Consider the following 18617-nt stretch of genomic DNA (forward strand, 5'->3'; position numbering starts at 1 on the left):
GGTCCTGAGCTACTCATCTTTCCCTGGCAGCGTTCCGCCATCTCCATGGCCTTCACATGAAAACAGCCGCAGCAGCAGCCATCGTGATGCCCGAATCTCAAACACCTCACTCACCCTCGATGCTTCTTTGCCCCCAGTACAGAGTGTGTCAGTTGCTTTACTGCTGCGATCTGACAAGACACAGTTTCAGAGAGGAAGGTTTGTTTTGGCTCACGGTCCACATGATGCCATTGTCCACCTTCCGTTGTGGCTGAGAAGGCAGGCAGTGGAGGCTGCTCACGTGCATTTCTGCAGATCACAAGGCAGAGAGCATGGGGAGTGTTCATGTTCACCTTGCCTTCTCTTTCCCCTCTTTTTCCAATCCAGGACTGCAGCCTGTGGCATGGCACCATCCCTATCCCATGTGGGTTTTTCCCTTCCAGCTAGTCTTTGGAAACACCATGCAGACACACTCAGAGCTGAGTGTCTCCGATGCCCTGGGCATTTGTCAGTCTGAGTCAGTTGGTAAGCACAGTTAGCTATCACATGTAGCTCGTATGTTCCCCTGAGACTGCGTATCTCCTAGACATACCTCCAATACTTCTCCCTTCAGCTCCAACTCTACCACAGTAGCACAAGCTCCTATGTGGTCCCCTCCTGCTCAGCCGACCCTCCTGCCTCCCATCTTGCCTTATTTTATCTGCTCCCCTCGAAGCCTGCTCATGACACTAACTCTGCCCTTTGCTTGAGCCCCTAACACTGGCAGGATTCTTAGTTTAGATCTGACCCCTGCTATTCGCCTGTCTTCTGCCCGACTCTTGTCTCCACCCAACACGCTTCAGTCAACTGACTAGCTTAGCATCCTCATTTTGCCTGACTAAATCCTGTTCAGACTCCAGATCTAAAAGCAGATGCTATCGATTCTACCTGATTGAGGGGCCTACTCCAAACTCCTAAGGCTCCAGCTGCCTCTCTCCATGGTATCTTCTTGGCTAGGTCCATGCTCCCCACATCTGGGAACTCACCCCTGGGGCTAGTAGAACCAAGTAAGGGGAGGGTGATTAGTAGGTGCCAGGGTGCCTGCTCACCTCCTCGCATGCCTTGAGCTCCTCCAGGGCACACTCCTAGCATCTATCTGGCATTCACAGACTTTTACCGAAGCCAGGTGAGGGATTCCTGATTGCCAAGGTGTGAGCCCCGCCCTTCCCCACTTTTCTGTTTTCTGTCAACAGGAAGATTTGCTCCTCATCTACAGCATATTAGCATGGGTGGTGCATCAGGATCCCAGAGGCCAGTCTGACAGGCCAAAGCTTGTGGGTGCCCGCTCACACCCTCTGGCTTCCTGCAGCCTAGGTTCCAGGCATGAACACCTGAAGAAAGAGTGAAACTTGAGGGCGCCTTCCTTTGGACCCGCACTTTGTGCGCAGTGGGAGGAGGGTGTGTGAGGCGGCTGGGCGGTGCAGGAGGGCTGCGGGTGCTTAGAAGTGGCTTGGCCTGGGAGGCGCCGGCCGCCCTTCCCCGCCCTCGGCCGCTCCCACCCTCTCTACTAAACCCTAGGCGCGCTGCCTGGCCGCTCTCACTTCGCCAGCGCCTCCCGCGCCTGCTTTCGTCGTGGGTCCGCGCGTGTTCCTGCTCCATGGCGCTCCTCGTGCGGCTGCTGACCCTGGCTCTGGCACTGGCACTGGGCCCCACCGCGACCCTAGCGGGCCCCGCCAAGTCACCTTACCAGATGGTGCTGCAGCACAGCCGACTCCGGGGTCGCCAACATGGGTAAGCCCCAGCGGTTCCTTGGTGGGCGGTGCAAGGACAGGTCGCTGAACTGCCAGTGCACTCTGCTGGGGACATCATTGTAGCCGACCTGAGTAGCAGGGGACAAAGCCCGACCGAAAAGCAGCCAGTGCACGTAGAGACTAGCCCTGCGTGGAGGGAGGAACTGTGGGATAATGAGATGCGGGGACCCAGTGGAATGCTTTGTGCTGAAAGGATTGGGGGCGCTGGCCAGTGGCCACAGACTCGGACCAAAGGTGCATGAAACAGCCTAGGGGACTTTCAGTCTCCTCTCCTAACTCTAGGTAAAAGGGGGCGTTGGCAGCTCTCAGCAAGGAATTGCCATCACCCTGAGAAGGTGTTTACTGCAGAGGGGAAGCCCAGCCAGATCCCACTGTCTAGTAAATCCAGGTGTGAGTCTGGTCACACACAGCTCCTGTGCACCTGGCATTGCTCTGCACCCAAACACTCATGCCCAAACAGTGCTTTCTGGCCACCAGACCAGTGTGACACCTTGTAAAGGAAGAGCAGGAAAGTTCACTTTCTACATGCTAGATACATCAGGTCCTGGAGGGCCCCAGCCTGTCATGCAGGGTGCCCTGGAGCCAGCATCGGAATCTGTCTTGAAGCCATGGCCAATTTTGTGAACGTGAGCCATTCGTGCTTCAGATACTCCTCTGGGGCACCACAGATGTGTGGGCTTCAGGAGCACTGGCCAAGGGTATGCCCTGATGAAGATCCTGGCCCAGGCCCAGGCTGTGCGGTACTTCTACATACAACCAGGCCATGGCTGCTTCGAACATAGCCCAGCTTTGCTGCACGTCCAGCCTACCTGGCTGCACCAACATGGTTTATACTGAGGAAAACTATGTGGGAAGAGAGGAGAGGTCCGGATGCCCCATACCCCAGCTCTCCAAGAGACTAGACAGATCTGTCCTCAGACTTTAAAAACACCCATGTGGCTAGTGAGGGTTGGCTTTGTAGGCTCAGACAAAATCGCAGGCCCCACACTGGGTATGCTCTGAACTTGGGTAAAGGCTGCCACTTTTAGGGAGCACTCACTCTTCTGCATGTGGATTTCAGGTCTCTTATAGACTCCCGGGTCTTAGCTTGGGGGAATCAAGCTGCTGGGTGCAGGACTGACCACTCTGCAGGGCAGAGCCCAGCCAGGTCATGCCATAGCCACACACCCTCCAGAAAGGAAGGAGGCAATGCAGAGGTCCTGAGGTCATTTACTGCTTAGGCCGTGTGCATGGAAGGTTGGGAGGGCAGATCCGAAAAGTGCAGATTTGAAGTCTCAAAGCCAAGCAATGACAACTGGAATGATCATCTCTGCCTGGGTCACCTTTGGTCCCGCCGCCTTTCTTGCACGCTGTATTCGGGTTCAGGGGTTCTGTTTCTCCTTCTTCTTAACCACGAAGAACAGCACACATGTGTGCATGCTACAGCATTGTCATCCAGAGTAGCAATGTCACAGCAACGTGAAGTCTCTAAAGATACCACATAGATCTATCGCTGAGGCCAGCCTCCTTCCCAGACCAGGACACTGAGAGGAAAACTTGAACTTTTAAAAACTGGTGTGGACCATGGAAGTGGCCCCGCTAAGGCATTGCTGCTAAGCCTGATGACCCACATAGAATGAGAGAACCAGCCTCTCAGGAGCTGTCTTCTGCCCTCCACACACTCACTGTGGCATGTGCCACCCACCTAAACACAAAATGAGTAAATGATTTAGACCAACATCTCTGAGTGCTTCTTGCGCTGAGTTGGAAGCCCTGTAGTAACCTGTGACAGGCTGAGTGATGGGGAGATGCCATGTACTGAGCAGGGCGATGCATTCCTTTAAGCCAGCTACTCCTGAGACAGGGGTAAGAGGTGGGCAATTTAGGGAGACCCTACCTCAGCATAAATATAAGGAAGAGCACATCAGCACCCCTTCTGGAGGGAAATCTGGACACCCAGGCACACAAGTCTTGGCAAATGGGCAGGCACTGTTGCATTTACTCTGATCTAACTGTCCCTGAAAAACCACGGGACTGCCTGGCCTTGCACGCATGGGTGTGGTTCCCTGTGCAGATGGATAACCTTGTACCAGTTCCAGTCCTTTATTCAAAGTGAGAGCTGGAGGGGGGGGGGGGAGTTTAAGGATGTGCAGGGTGTCTCACAAGGGAGGGAAAGGACCCTGTACCTAACTCTGGGCAACAGTGCATAGTCATCTATCACCCTGATGTATTTGCTTCCCCATGCCCCTGCCCCCAGCATGGTGAGAGCCACTGCAAAATTCTTATTTTACAGAGGGAGAAATCAGCCTATGCATGCCAATACAGCCTTAGGATGCAAATACAGAAAGCTGGTAGTAGGGTAGGGGTTGCTTGGTGGTCTCTTGGCTCCCCGCTGTATCTGTGTTACCTTTGGAGCTAGCACACTAATGTAAAAGTGAAAGTGTAGCCACAGGTTTGAATGGCACCAACAGAAACAGGATGGAAGTTCTGGAAGTCCTCGGTTTTCAGACACAAGTCGAACAGCAGGGCTGCTGGTCTTAGGGCAGAAGCCCAGAAATGGCCTGCTCATTTTGATTACATTTCAGTATAGATTTCCTGTGGACACAGCTTACCCCTACCCCCAGCCTCTGCTCCTGTGGCAGGGGCAGTGCAAACTCTCTCTGCCGAGGAGAGGAATGCTGGAGCCAAGTCCACAGAGACTCGCTGAGGAGCCGCCGGCCGCCCATGGAGAGCTGTGGGGAATTCATCCACAGTAATTATTTCCTGCTTAGCTGGACAGGAGAGCTGGGACTGTTCAGCAGTAAGGATGATTTGGGGCTGGAGCATGGCTGGTGGAAGCTCTTCGGGGGGTTATTCAAGGACTGTGAAACATGTGGATCACTGGGTGGAGAGTCTCTAAGCACCTGGGGAGACCCAGGAAGCTGGGCTGACCCAGCTACCTGAGTCACCCATCAAGCTTGACTTCTCATGGTCATCACTACCCTAATGTCAAGCCCGCTGTGCTCACTTACTGTTGTCCCTTGAGCAACAGCAACAAAAATGTAGTCTTCATATGGAGAAGAAACGGGAAGGAAAAAGAAAGGGTCAGAACAAACAGCCACCCAATCACCCAACTGTGGACACTGTCCAATGGTGAGGTGGTAGCCACAGATCCCCCAAATCCTATGCTCATCAAAGGAGTCTATGGATCACAGTTAGTTGTTAGTTAGTTAGATAGTTAGTTAGTTGAAGCAGAGTCCAGATTGTTCTCAAACTCACTGTGCAACCTAGGTTTGCCTTGAACTCAGAGCAATCCTTCTGCCTCCACATTGCGTTTTAAGGTATTGAGAGTTGCTATTGAAGAAACTGTCCACATTTCGATGTGCCTGATGCTGTGGGAACATGAAAATCTTGTGGACACCCTCAGTCTGTTTTCTTTGCTTGTCTGACTTACAGTTCAGTCAGATGGCTGCTGCCTGCTCAGAAAGAGGCTCACTTTTGTGACTCCAGATAGCAGCTCCCTTGCCCCAGGAACTCCAAAGAAGGTGCCACCAACACCGGACCTGAGCACCATTCTGGTTGCTCAGGAGAAAAACATACACTCAAATAGCATTCTCCAGAATGCTAAAGGCTCCAGAAGGCTCCAGAAAAATGTTCTCAGCAGAAACCCGGGGGTGGGGGGAGGTTGCTTCTGCTTTTCCACAGTTACTAAAGATCTTTTTAAACTAAATTTTTATAAACTGTTTCCACGAGCCTGATCCCCACTGACTCTAACCAGGCCGAGAACTCTTGTCTTTGCGGCTCTTTTGAGGGTAATTGGAGAGAGGGACCATCATGATATATCAGTTACCAGGTCTGTTTGGTACCTAGCACAAAATAAAGGCAGCCCCTCAGGTTAGAGTCCTGCGGGAAGTGGGGAGTGGCTCTGAGAACTGTGCAATAGAGAGTTAAGAGAGAGAGAACTCATTGTCAGTCCTGACAGCCTCTGGCCACTCACCCTGCTTTACAGGGTGGATACTCCCAGTGTGCCATCCCAGGAGCCAGGCACTGGTCTAGACATGCAGAGCATGTCTGTTTATGGAGCTGGCTGAGAAGTGCTGGAAGCCATCCGCTCTTGACAACGGGACCTGTGACACACACTGGGATGCCAAGTCTGTGCCCAGGGCAGGTACAGAAAGAGGGAGTCTGGAACGTCCCAGCAATATCGCTTGGGTTTTGCTCATTTTCTCAGTCTGTAACACATAAGCTCACTTTTTAAGGTACTTCCACCTTCATTTAATAGTTGCCTGAGCCAGGGAAGGATGCTTAATGTGTAAGACAGACTCGAAGCATTTATTTGAGGAAAAGATTTTATGGAAAGGAAAGATGTATATAGACCATGCCAAAGTTTACCCCAAACCACCAAAATGGCCATGTCTCCTCTCTCCAGATGGCTCTGCTAACCATAGGAGGTCCACATGATGGGACGGACCGCACAGCGACCTCAGTGTAGGCTGACTTGCCGACCATCTCACTCACACTGTTGCTCTTGTTTCCAGCCCCAACGTATGTGCTGTGCAGAAGGTCATGGGCACCAACAAGAAATATTTCACCAACTGCAAGCAGTGGTACCAGAGGAAGATCTGCGGCAAGCCGACGTGAGTATCTGTAGCCGCCCAAACCATTGCCTGCCAAGGAGACCACAGTGTGTGTGTGTGTGTGTGTGTGTGTGTGTGTGTGTGTACGAGCCAGCTGCCAAGGAGGCCACAGTGTGTGTGTGTGTGTGTGTGTGAGAGAGAGAGAGAGAGAGAGAGAGAGAGAGAGAAAGAGAGAGAGAGAGAGAGAACCAGCTGCCAAGGAGGCCGCACTCTATGTGTATGTATGTATATGTGTGTGCGTGAACCAGCCACCAAGGAGGCCACCCTGTGTGCATATATGTGTGTGTGTGTGCATGTGTATGGGGTAGTTGCCAAGGAGACCACACTCTATGTGTGGGTATGTGTTTGTGTGTTTGAGAGTCAGCCATTAAGGAGACCACGCTGTGTGTGTATGTGCATGTGTGTGGTGTGTGTTTCTCTCACTAAATGAATCGGCTATTCAGAGGAAAAGCTATGTGACTCTGGGAATGAAAAGTTGTCGGTGAACTTACCCCAAAGGTCAGCCAAGGTAAACACTTCTGAAAGTCTCCCTGTGTCTAGGAGTCACACAGGAAGCAGTGTAGCAGATTGAGACTCAGGCTCTGACCCCAGTTCCGACCCTGGCTGTGCCACATACTTGGGGAGGGTTCATCTTTTGAAGCCTCAGTTGCCTCGTGGGCAAAATGAACACAGCAGAATGACCTGCTGTTGACCGGAGGGTTGAGTTGAGCACTATTCATAAGAGGAGGAATATGACACCTGGCACATCATAGCTACAAGTCCCAGAATATACAGATGTAGACCACACATGCAGAAGCTGTGTGGTGGTCACAGTAGGTCTTGTGGGTGCCTCTCTTCCTGGAGGGAGGTGGCCTTTGCCTCACTGCCTGGCTGCCTGGTGGAAGCGGTTGAATGCATGTTCCAACAGAACTCTGGGGAACCTAATCGGCTTTGGTGCTGACAGTCAACAGACCTCAGAGCTGGCTCTCTCTTGCAGAAGGGAAGATGTACCATACCAAATCTCCTAAGAGACGTGTGGAGACCTGACCTTCCTCTTTTCAGGCAAAATAGGAAGATTTCTCTGTACTTGCCCCAGTGTGAGAGATTTTAAGATGTGTTTCTTATGCTATGGCTGTCAAGCAGCCATCGCCAGCTGAGAGAAGGAAAATGTTGTTCCCGTAACGTGTGCGTGGAAATGAACACCATGCTGTGTGGCTCGAATTATGTTAGGTTGGTCCTGGGCTCACAGACCAGAGCAGAAGCAAGGCTAGCAGCTCCCTGGGACCCTTTGTACAGCCCATGGCAGCAAGTCCCACCCGTGGGCAGCCTGGTTTCTGAGTGCTGTATGAGCTGGGACCCACAGATGCTCAGCCCAAGTTTGTGCTGCTTGTAACGGAAAGACTACCAAGTTTTAAAAACCCTTTCAGTACCAATAGATACGTACCTGACCTATTTAAACTTATAATTGCTTAATTATATGTGAAGTCAGACCCCATGCCATTACTTCTCAGGAGACGGCCAATGTGCTGGTGCCAAGTGGCAGATCTTCATGTCGTAGCCTCAGGGCACCTGGGGCAAGCTGGCCACAGGGTGGCATTCACCACGCTGCATCCGATTGGCCCGTGCTGTGGAACTTGACAGGGATTCATGGGAGCTTGATGGCATTCCTTGAGAGCTCCCAGACACGTGATGTTGACAGTGAGCTGAACTGATTTACTGACGCCTACCCATGTCTCTGCGGGCCAGAATGAGGTACACGCCACAGGAGGGTGCTGACAGATTGTCCCTGAGAGTCCTCTCCTCTAACCTGATCTGGTTTTGAGAGCACAGTGAGGTAGTGGGTCAGCCCTCTCACCCCAGAGACTGCAGGAAGCCGTGGTGGTGGTGGAGGGCGGGGGCACCAGCTCTAGGAAGGGAAGATGTACTGGGTTGTGGGTAGAAGAATGGTCTTTGTAGTGAGGTCAGTCAGAGCCCAAGGCCATCCAGGCTTTGACCTGGCTCACAAAACTGAGAGGAAAAAATTATTCACATCCAACTCCTGCATGTGGTTGCTGCTCTGGGAAACCTCAAGAAAGAGAAAGTGAGCAGAGGAAAACATGGGCTGCTAAAAAAGTTAGTCCCCAGTGGAACATCACATGTGGTCTTGGCCTTAGGAGGTGGAGCTGATGTAGAAGGGACCCAGGGGACAAAGAGGGGAAGAGGGAGAGATGGGACTCATCTCTGTTGTCCTCCAGGACTGAGAGCTTCAGAGGACACCGGCGTACATAGGAGAGTTGTCTCCAAGGGAGCTGACTGTCATATGGCCACATTTAAGTGCTAGGTGGAGTAGAGATGTACCAGCTGGAGCTGATGTCATCCGGAGACTGGGTACCTAGACCTGCTTAGTTGATCATGAGTGGGGCTAGAAGTGTGGCTATTGGAGCAGAGTTTTGACAAGCCAGCATGGGCATTTTCTCAGTGAGATGTCAGCAGGGAGGCTGCAGCAGAAGTGTGTGTGGGATGAGAGGAAGCAGGACCTAAGGGGGCCTGAGACAGAAGGAAATTTTTGGTTCTGAAAACAGATGATGACACAGAAATAAAGGTCTGGCCTTGTGAGGTTACCAGAGACACGGACACAGGCATAGCGAATATGGAGCCTAGAACCCCTTGTCTGTGCCTGTGAGGCTCTGGGTGCTGTCTTCCAGAGGGTACGGGTGGCCCTGCCACACTCGGCATGGTCCCTGCCACATTTGTGAAGCCTCTGAGTCTTCAACAGTAGCGGTCTGTATTTCCAAGGAGAGAAGAATCTGAGACTTCGGTGCTGTTTGTCAAAGACCCTGTCAGGCTAAACTACTGCAGGATGCGGTTAGCAGGGAACCTCTGTGTGGTGGCTTCTGTGTGGTGGCCTGAGCGAATTCTATTGCTCAGCAATTCATCTCAGCCTTTGCCTCTGAGCTGTAGCCCCAGAGTGGCACGAGAGCCAATCAGACAAAGAGACTGTGGCTGACAGGAGCCCACTGTATGCTTTCAGGCCCTGGTTTGCTCAGGAGCCATACAAGTTTTCTGTGTGTCTCTAACCCATAAAGAGAAGCTCTTGTGTGAGGCCGGGGGATGGGGATCTACTCAACAAACAGGTTGAGGCTGACCTAGCTGGGGTGTCACAGCCATGGCTGGAGCTATAGAATCCTAAAGGTGGAACAAAGGGACAGTGTGCAAGCTAGTGGGGGGGGGGGGGAGCAGTCCACCCCAAAGTCTTCAAATTGCTCCCCTAGCAGCATGGTTCACAGGTGAGAAGCCATTCTCTGGAGGCAAGAAGAACTGACAGGACGCCCCAGTATCTCCAGCAGCTCGAGCTTCTGTACCTTTCAGCCACGTGGCACAGTTCCTTGGCATTCGCAGAAACCGGACATTTCCGGAAGCCATCTGGGACGTGGTGGCACTTTCCTGTCAGCTAGAAGGTCTACTTCTAGTAGATGTCATCCTGGCACAAAGACATCTGACAGAGCCCCCCCTTCCTCCCTCCCTTGTGTCCCTTCACCTTGGCCCAAGAGGAAAAGAAGTGGTTGGAAGCAGTCAGCACTGTCCCCAGACCACGCCTGTGCACATTTCCTGTCCCCATCCATAACTTGCTCTAAGATAACAGAGACTGAGCACACCCCAAATACCCCACCACACGGTGCTTTCTAAAAATTCTAGGTCTAGACCGTTCTGTGAACTAGGAGTCTGCTTAGATGGTGCGTGATTTTGTTCTGGTGAGAACTTTCATGAGCCCACGTACTGTGTGCCGCAATGATCCCCCAACAATGCCCGCATCCTAATCTGAAAGCTGTAGATACTTTCCTTTCCGTGGAAAAAGGGCTTCACAGACGTGGCTTGGGTGTCAACCTGGAGTGAGTCTGGAATCATAGGTCCTTGTAAAAGAGCAGCAGAAAGGTTGGAGTCAGAGAAAGGGGTGTGCTAAAATCCACAGCTAGTGTGATGCCGCCAAAGGCTGAGGAACCCAGCCGCCTCCGGAAGCTGAAGGGCAGAGAGGGGATTATCCCGGTGGTTTCTAAAAGGAATATGGCTTTGGTTTTAGGCCCATGAGGTCAATTGCTGACCCTAATTCAGAATTGTAACGCAATAGATTTGTAGTATTTTAGGCCACCGAGTTCAGGGTAATTTGTCACAACAAGCAATCGGAAACTAACAGCCCTTGCTGCTGTGCTGATAGCGATCACAGTGGTGGGGTTTGATCAGCTGTCTCATGCAGGCCTTTACTTTCAATGAAGCTATGTTTGTTAGAGCATAACTGAGCTTCCGTTTTGTCATTTCTGTGAGGGTGTTTTATCTCCATCAGTTTGCTTTAGAAACTCCGTGCTGAGTACTTAGAATACACCCCACGTGGAGGTACTTCATGTATGTTTGCCACTTCAGCCCCCGTAGTCATTCTCTGTCCAACAGTGTTTGTGGGGAGAGAGAAAGAGAGAGAGAGAGAGAGAGAGCATTTGCAGATGGGAATACTGAGGAGCTAGAAGTCTACACATCCTACTGACAGCCATACACGGAGAAATGGGGAGGTCTAGCCCCTTTGTACCATCCCCAAGGGGAATCCAGCCTGGCCACTATGGTCAGCAATGCCACAGGGAGCAGGCTAGGATCTAGGTAGACTGTCCTGAGGTCCTGAGTCTCTTTTTCACAGCCCCAGATCTGTAGCCAGGGTCCTAGAAACAAATCCTCTTGAAGTCAGAGTCCTCGGGCCAGAGTCACTAGTCACCCCCCTCCCCTGCCCCCGGGGTTGACTTCAAGTTTGGTGGTCATTATGATGACTGATGGAGACTGAGAACCAGGACTTCTCCCCCAGACAATGGGTGTCCCTATAAATTCCACAAGCCTGTGTTCTGAAGTCACTTCACATCTCCCTAGGCTCTGAAAACCTTCACTGGGCCACAGTCGGTTAGGAAAAGCCCCACTTTTTCCCTAGGAACTTCAAGAATCAGCTTAGCCTCTGTCCAAGGGACAGCGCGTAGAAAGTGAGCTGCTTCGGGCTGGCAGTCCATGGGGTATGCCAGTATCTAGAGACTGTAACTGTGTGTTTGCTCTGTGGTTAATCTGAGGCAGGATGACACAGAGAGTGTCCCCTATCCCAGAAGACTACGCTCCGTCTCCATTCCTTACCCCACCTTCTCCCTGAGTGTAGCTAGTCTCTTGCCGCTTGTAGCTAGAACAGCAGCGAGACCCATGCTGTGCATTTGGGGGAGCAAATGTTTGGGGAGAAGGCAGTGAGACTTCTCCCCCATTCAATCTAAGAGACAGGCAGGGGACAAAGCACCCCACACCTTGACCTTGTGTTGACATTATCTTCTTACATTCTTTCTTCAAATCAGGTTACTGTCTCTCGTTTCCTTTTGCCCTAAAAAGCTAGAACAAGGTGACCAGTAACTCATTCCCTAGTGTGTGCGCTTAATCCAGTCTGAGGTTTTTATGTACCACGCTGTAATCAGAATCTAACTGATGAGACAAGATACAGAAACCAGTAGCCTGGTCCTTCCTGAACTGGGGACATTCAAGGAGAGCACCCATAGTTTCCGTTCTTCTCTACTGGGTCTAGAGAGCAGACTGAAGTTCTGTGCTTACAAAGTTGGCATCTTCTCCAGGGGGAGCCTATGTAGAATGGAGCATGGCCCAGGGAGGGTGGATAGCTCACTGTGAGACCACCAGCTCACAAAGTCCTGGTTAAGATTGTTCCAGTAAGCTGCTTTCTCTGTGTGTAGTCTCCAGCTGGCCTCTGCAATCTGGGCCTGAGCCGGCTGGTTCTAAGAAGGGCTTATATGGTCTAGACAGCTAGGAGCATGGAACCTGCCAACTGCAGAGCCCTCTCCGCACATAAGGCTGATGTCCTCAAAGGAGAGTCTGGTGTATAACTATACTCCCGGAGAGATACCTGGAATGGCTACCAGCGAGCCCAGGAAGGAGGGCTCTCCAGAATGAGAGGATTGGAGAGTCTTCACAAAGAGCTGTGCTTAGTTACAGCCTATGCCTGGAGGAAGGCTCGCAGCCTTGAAGATGGAAGTTCTACTGTGAGGACTCCGCAGTCCTCCACAGAAGCCACCCTGGTGTGAAAGCAGGGTGCTCTCCAGCCCCTGTGAGAGTTAGGTGCAGTGAGCCCAGCAGAAAGGCTTTGCCATTCGCACTCAAATCTGGCTGCTTCCTCTGAATGCTCGCGCGCATGGTTGAGAGCAGTGGTCAAGGAGTTAGCCTCAGTGAAACAGGAGAAAGCCTCCATGTGTCTAGGCTCTCAAGGACCCCTTAGCCCATCTTGTCCTGTCCTTCTAAGACTGCTCTGCTTAGGTCTATCCCGTCCTCACCAGCCCCCAACTTTCCACTTCTTCCCATGTCATTCTCTAACCCTCTTCTACGCGCATGTACACTCATGTACACATACACTATGAGGGGGGTATTTTACCTTCACTGAAATCCTGGGGAGGCCACCCAAGCTGTTCAGTTGTCCTTTGGTTTGGAGGGGACTGGAACTCAGAAGCTAACATTTGGGGAACAGAGTCTATGGGGAGTGTAGCTGGGCACTCCAAGTCATGGAAGATGAAACGGTGTGTTCACAAAGGGTCACGGAGAAAACTCTTTGGATGGGACAGTTTTCCTCAAGTGCTTCTCTATCGCCGTAGGTTTCCACATTGGCACTTTGGGAAAGTGACTAAGTTGGGGTGATGGCTTTATCTGATTGCACCTCCCCAACTCCAGTCACAGAACCCTGGTATTGTTTTTGTGTTGTTTTTATTGTGTGTGTGTGTGTGTGTGTGTGTGTGTGTGTGCGTGCGTGCGTGTCTGGGGAGATGGGTCCTGGTGCTATGGGCTCAAGGCTTGGGAGTTCCCTGGATTTAGCTGGGAGAAGCTGGCAGATACTGTTTTTCTTTTCTTTTCTTTCTTTTTTTTTTTTTTTTTTTTTTTTTTTTTTTTGGTTTGTCGAGACAGGGTTTCTCTGTGGTTTTGGAGCCTGTCCTGGAACTAGCTCTTGTAGACCAGGCTGGTCTCGAACTCACAGAGATCCGCCTGCCTCTGCCTCCCGAGTGCTGGGATTAAAGGCGTGCGCCACCACCGCCCGGCCAGATACTGTTTTTCTTCGAGAGCCTTTGCCCCTTAAAAGTCCCTCTGCTGTCTGGGGTGATCACCCTGAGGCTGAAGGGGCATCATAGAACAGCTGCTTGAACTGTGCCCTACTCTGTGGATCAGAAAATAGAGACCACAGAGAGAAGTGGGCTCCCAAGGTTACCCCACTTGTCACTGAGGGATCCTAGGTGAGTCACCTCATCCAGGACGGCTTCTTCTACACCTCTCTGCCTTGGCAAGTTCCTTAGCAGCGGAGATGGCGCACGTTCAGAGGAGAGCATAGTGGGTTGATCGTTGTTGGCCAGGCTGTGATCTCACCGCCTGTTTAAGGAACCAATGGGAGGTGTGCGGCAGAAGAGGGTGCAGGAGGGAGAGGGAGCAGGGTACAGAGGAATGTATAGCTTGTCACTCCTCACTTAAGGGGTCAAGTGGGGGCTGGGGGACGGCAGGGGGGGCAAGTCTAGCCAAGTGGCACCTGTAGCTCCCTGGCCGTCTGAGAATCTGACACATCCCCTGGGTAACAGGACCACACTTCATCCTCACTTAAATGAGTCTTTCCTGAACCGATTCCAAATGAAGTCTCAGGAGCCAGCAGCCTCCTCAGCACACACCCCTCCCCCCAGGGCCACATTTCTTCCCGCCTGTCTGCCTCTTTTCTGATGATGTCATCCCTGAAGAAAAGGACTGGTAAATCTCTAGTAGAAGAAAGGAAGGGGAAACTGGATTGGTTGCATTTGCCGCCAGGCCTTGGGGGAGGGGCGGGAGTGGGGGCTACACACCTGTGGGCAGCCTTCAGCTCTGGGCCTCGGGCTCCTTGGCCACAGTGTTATTTGAGACTCTCTCAGCTTCAGGGCTCTCACAGACTATCAGGGTGGCTGAAGTGTGCTTTGTGAAGTCCAGACAGCAGCCAGCACCCCACAATGGGCCCTTGGAAGAAGGAGAGCACACAATCTTTAGTTTAAAGCGCCCTGCACGTCTCCTGTCTCCTGTTCATCTGAGTGCAGAGGAACTTGGCAGCTGCTGCTATTGGCTGCCTCCTGGAAAGTCAATGGGAAGGTTGATGATGAGGGCGGGTGGGGGAGTAATTTGTAAATAATCATGAAGGTATTTTAAAATTGAAACCATAAACATAAGTTTCTTTAAAATGTAAATGAATAGCAAAGCAGGTGTCTTCACATGGAGGTGCTCTGTTTGCATCTGAAATTTGGTTTGTAAAAGCTGAGCGGACACAGTGATCACCCATGCCCTGCCTTTCGGGCAACTCAATCGGGTACTGGAAGAGCAGGAGAGAGACAGAGACCAGAGCCCCTCCACCTCCCACACGTGTGTTTTACATATGTGCTGAGACTCAGAGAAGAGGTGGGACCACGGGAAGGATATTGGGGGGGGGTAAGCTCAGAGACAGAACCAGCACAGGAGTCCTCCCAGCTTCTCCCCAGAACACCATCTATCCAGAGCCCTGTGCATGGTTGTTGGAGGTCATTGCGGGGTGACCGATGGTTCTGTCAGGGCTATTGAGTGTGCTGCCTTCGCCTGGTTTCCCGGTTGGTTGGCTGCTGGTGTTGGCGACCATCAGAGACAGGTTACAAGGCTGTTGACGATGCTCCTGGTCGCTATGCTTGTTGCCCCTGGGAGAGCATCCGGGAGGAGGAGCAACGCTCTAAGGGACACTCTCCTGTCTCTATTTCAGAGTCATCAGCTATGAGTGCTGCCCAGGATATGAAAAGGTCCCGGGAGAGAAAGGCTGTCCAGCAGGTGAGTGAGCCAGGCCCGGCCTGTGGGTGGATGGGATGGAAGAGTTATCCTGTGAAGGGCAGCACAATCATAGCATGGTGGAGGCATGTGGTTGAGATGTCTCTCCCGTGTGTTCCCTGGGCCATGAGGTGCAGAGGACAAAGGTGGAAACAGTACCTGTCCTGCGCTACTCCTGACCCTCAGCAGCAGGTGGAGGAAAGGCCACTCCACTCTGCCCAGCCTCTTCTCCGCGGTTACAGGTTCTAGCCTTGTAGTCAGCGGCTCTCTGTGCTTACAGGTTCTGGCCACGTCATCAGTGGCTCTCCATGGTTACAGGCTCTGACCTTGTCAGTGGCTCTCCGTGGTTACAGGCTCTGACCTTGTCAGTGGCTCTCCGTGGTTACAGGTTCTGACCTCGTTGTCAGTGGCTCTCCGTGGTTACAGGCTCTGACCTTGTCAGTGGCTCTCCATGGTTACAGGCTCTGACCTTGTCAGTGGCTCTCCGTGGTTACAGGCTCTGACCTCGTTGTCAGTGGCTGTCTGTGGTTACAGGCTCTGGCCTCGTCCTCAGTGGCTCTCCATGCTTACAGGCTCTGACCTTGTCAGTGGCTCTCTGTGCTTACAGGTTCTGGCAAAGATGGCAAGATACTTGTGAATTTTACTAGAACCTTCACTGCCACACAGCAACTATGCAGGGCTGGGTTTTGTTTTAGCTTTGAAAACCAAGATAGTTTAAGCTTAAGATAGTTTCTTTTTTTTTTTTTTAAGTTTTATTTATTATGTATACAGTGTTCTCAGTGCTCTGCCTGCAGGCCAGAAGAGGGCACCAGATCTCATGACAGATGGTTATGAGCCACCATGTGGTTGCTGGGAATTGAACTCAGGACCTTTGGAAGAGCAAGCAGTGCTCTTAACCACTGAGCCATCTCTCCAGCCCCTTAAGCTTAAGATAGGAACAGGAATTTAAGAGGGAAAGAGATTTAATTTAGTGGCAAGTTCATGATGTTATAGTTAGTGTGGCCATGGCTATGGCCTTGCTAACCGAAGGAGAAGGGCAGTTGAAAAAATAAAAGGGTATAAGGAGGTTGGCCTATAGGGGGGGACTTAACTTTGGGATGATCATTTCTGATGATTTAAATATGGACTTTAGTCTGTGTATGTGCATACATCTGCTATCCCAGCTGTCAGAAAACTGAGGCAGGAGGATCACCATGAGCTGAAAGCCACATAGTGAGTCTGTCATAGAAAGCAAATAAATAGACATTCCAGTTGCTGTCTCAGGGGACCCTTCTCAACTGCAGACGGTTCCTGAAAAACACACGAGAGTCTTGGCAGATAGATTTACAGTCCTTTTGTTCTAGCAATGGTGTTAGGGAACACGTGGCAATAGCTGGGGAGATCACAAGGCCCGTGTGGAGTTTCCTGCCTGTTTCTACCCACTTTATCTGAACACATAGAAACAGAAGCTCTGCTCCACTGTTCTTAAAACACTTAGGAGCTGCCCATCAGGCTGGTCCACACAGGGAGGCATTTGACCTACTGGGTGGTTCTGCGAAGCATGTGATTTTAAGCATCTCCATCCATAGACATCTGAGCTTTTCCCCACTCTTCCCCCTCCCTTCCCTCTGCAATTGTCTCTATTCTTTCTAATGAAGAAGCACGGGCAGGTGTGTGTCTCGGATGGACTCACACCCGTCCCTCTGTCCTCTGCCTCTGCAGCTCTTCCGCTCTCTAACCTTTATGAGACCATGGGAGTTGTAGGATCGACCACCACGCAGCTATACACAGACCGCACGGAAAAGCTGAGGCCTGAGATGGAGGGACCAGGCAGCTTCACCATCTTTGCCCCTAGCAATGAGGCCTGGGCTTCCTTGCCTGCGGTAAGAGGAGCCTTCTGCCCAGGGCACTCTCTTGGGAATCGCCTTTCTCCTGAGACCTGGGCACGCAGTGGGATTCTTCTGTTTGGGTCAACATCCTTTCCCTTAACCCCTGAGGGAAAGTTAAAGTGGGGTCCCAGGTGCCTTCCAGTGGCCCCATCCTCCCAATGATGCTCACTCACTAAAGGAGGAGCAATTGGCGGAAGAGGGGTCTAGGTTCCCTTGGAGCAGGGGTTGCTGCCTCTCAACTACTGTGCCCTTTCTTTCTAGGAAGTGTTAGACTCCCTGGTAAGCAACGTCAACATCGAACTGCTGAACGCCCTCCGTTACCACATGGTGGACAGGCGGGTCCTGACAGATGAGCTGAAACATGGCATGGCCCTCACCTCCATGTACCAGAACTCCAACATCCAGATTCATCACTATCCTAACGGGGTAGGGGCATCCCCAGTTACTCAATGCTGTTCTCTGTTCATAGCGAACCCACTTCTGGCCCATCGGGGTGTTTCCTTCTAGGGTTCCGTCCTGTGATTTGATAAACCGTAGACACGCCCTTGCCTCTGGGTCTTCTCTACAGACCCTCCCACTTCACACTGCTCCTAGCTGTGGGCCCACTGTTTGCCCTTCCGGCAGCCCTCTCTTTACTCACCCTTGCTTCTTCTCCGGGCAGATTGTGACAGTGAACTGTGCCCGGTTGCTGAAAGCTGACCACCATGCGACCAACGGCGTGGTGCACCTCATTGATAAGGTCATTTCCACCGTGACCAACAACATCCAGCAGATCATTGAGATTGAAGACACCTTCGAGACCCTTCGGGTAAGGCCCATGCAGGGGGCAGTTGACTTCCCCAGAGGGACCTGGCAGGGTGACTTCTGCAGGAGGACCTGAGGATGTCCCAAGTGTGGTTAAATGGAGGAGATACTATGAGCACTGGGCTTGATCCACTCCGAGAAATGGCCCTGTTGTAAAGCTTCCCTTTCTTTGCCTCTTCTGGATAAACCAGCAATCTGTCACAGTAACTGCCAGAATCCTCTGAGTCTTAGGGCTGAGCTGTGAAGTCCAGAGTGTGAGGGCCCACCTCCCTGATTCTACTTCCCACACAGGGCACTATTACAAATGTCTTGTCAGCTGTCACTGTGCTTTTAGGCCATATGTCACCAGCCTGGGGCCTCACACATGTCCCCTGGAGCACAGACCTTGCAGAGAGGCTGTGGTATGACTCAGGAGAGTAGTCCAGACTCCCGACTGCTCTGGCCGAAGGCGTATGTCTAATAACTGGAAAGGCAAGCAGTTTCCTGTTGGCGCTGGCCACACAGGAGGAAGTGAACACGGGCTGCCATGTCAGGGGTTTTGCCTGATTCAAGGAGAACTTCCTAACCACAGAGCACACAAGAGGGAGTGGGCAGCCCCTCCCTGGAGATCTCCAACACAGAGACAAACACAGCAGCATGGGCACAGAGGGGCCTCGGAATCTGGGGAGAGCTATGGCTGGCTCAGGGGGCCCCCAGGGAGTCTAGCTCTCCAAAGGCTTCTCCCTGCCTTTCTTCTGGGTCTTCAAGGGAATGTTAGTTCAAAGTCG

The 18617-nt window shown here is 51.9% G+C and overlaps 1 protein-coding gene across 1 annotated transcript in view; it reads left to right on the forward strand.

Annotated features, from left to right (window-relative positions):
• The first annotated feature begins 1574 nt into the window (after positions 1 to 1574).
• The window catches only part of LOC121444923 (transforming growth factor-beta-induced protein ig-h3), a 30336-nt gene continuing 13293 nt past the window's right edge, over positions 1575 to 18617 (forward strand). Inside the window, exons 1-6 of the mRNA XM_041646870.1 lie at positions 1575 to 1749; positions 6266 to 6364; positions 15117 to 15181; positions 16880 to 17040; positions 17308 to 17472; positions 17708 to 17854. Of these exons, the coding sequence (XP_041502804.1) occupies positions 1616 to 1749; positions 6266 to 6364; positions 15117 to 15181; positions 16880 to 17040; positions 17308 to 17472; positions 17708 to 17854 (771 nt within the window). The 5' untranslated portion in view covers positions 1575 to 1615. The remainder of the gene's footprint in view (positions 1750 to 6265; positions 6365 to 15116; positions 15182 to 16879; positions 17041 to 17307; positions 17473 to 17707; positions 17855 to 18617) is intronic.

The sequence above is a fragment of the Microtus oregoni genome, unplaced genomic scaffold (assembly GCF_018167655.1).
Source record: "Microtus oregoni isolate MIOR12 unplaced genomic scaffold, Mior012 000148F_ref0000004, whole genome shotgun sequence".
Lineage (NCBI taxonomy): Eukaryota > Metazoa > Chordata > Mammalia > Rodentia > Cricetidae > Microtus > Microtus oregoni.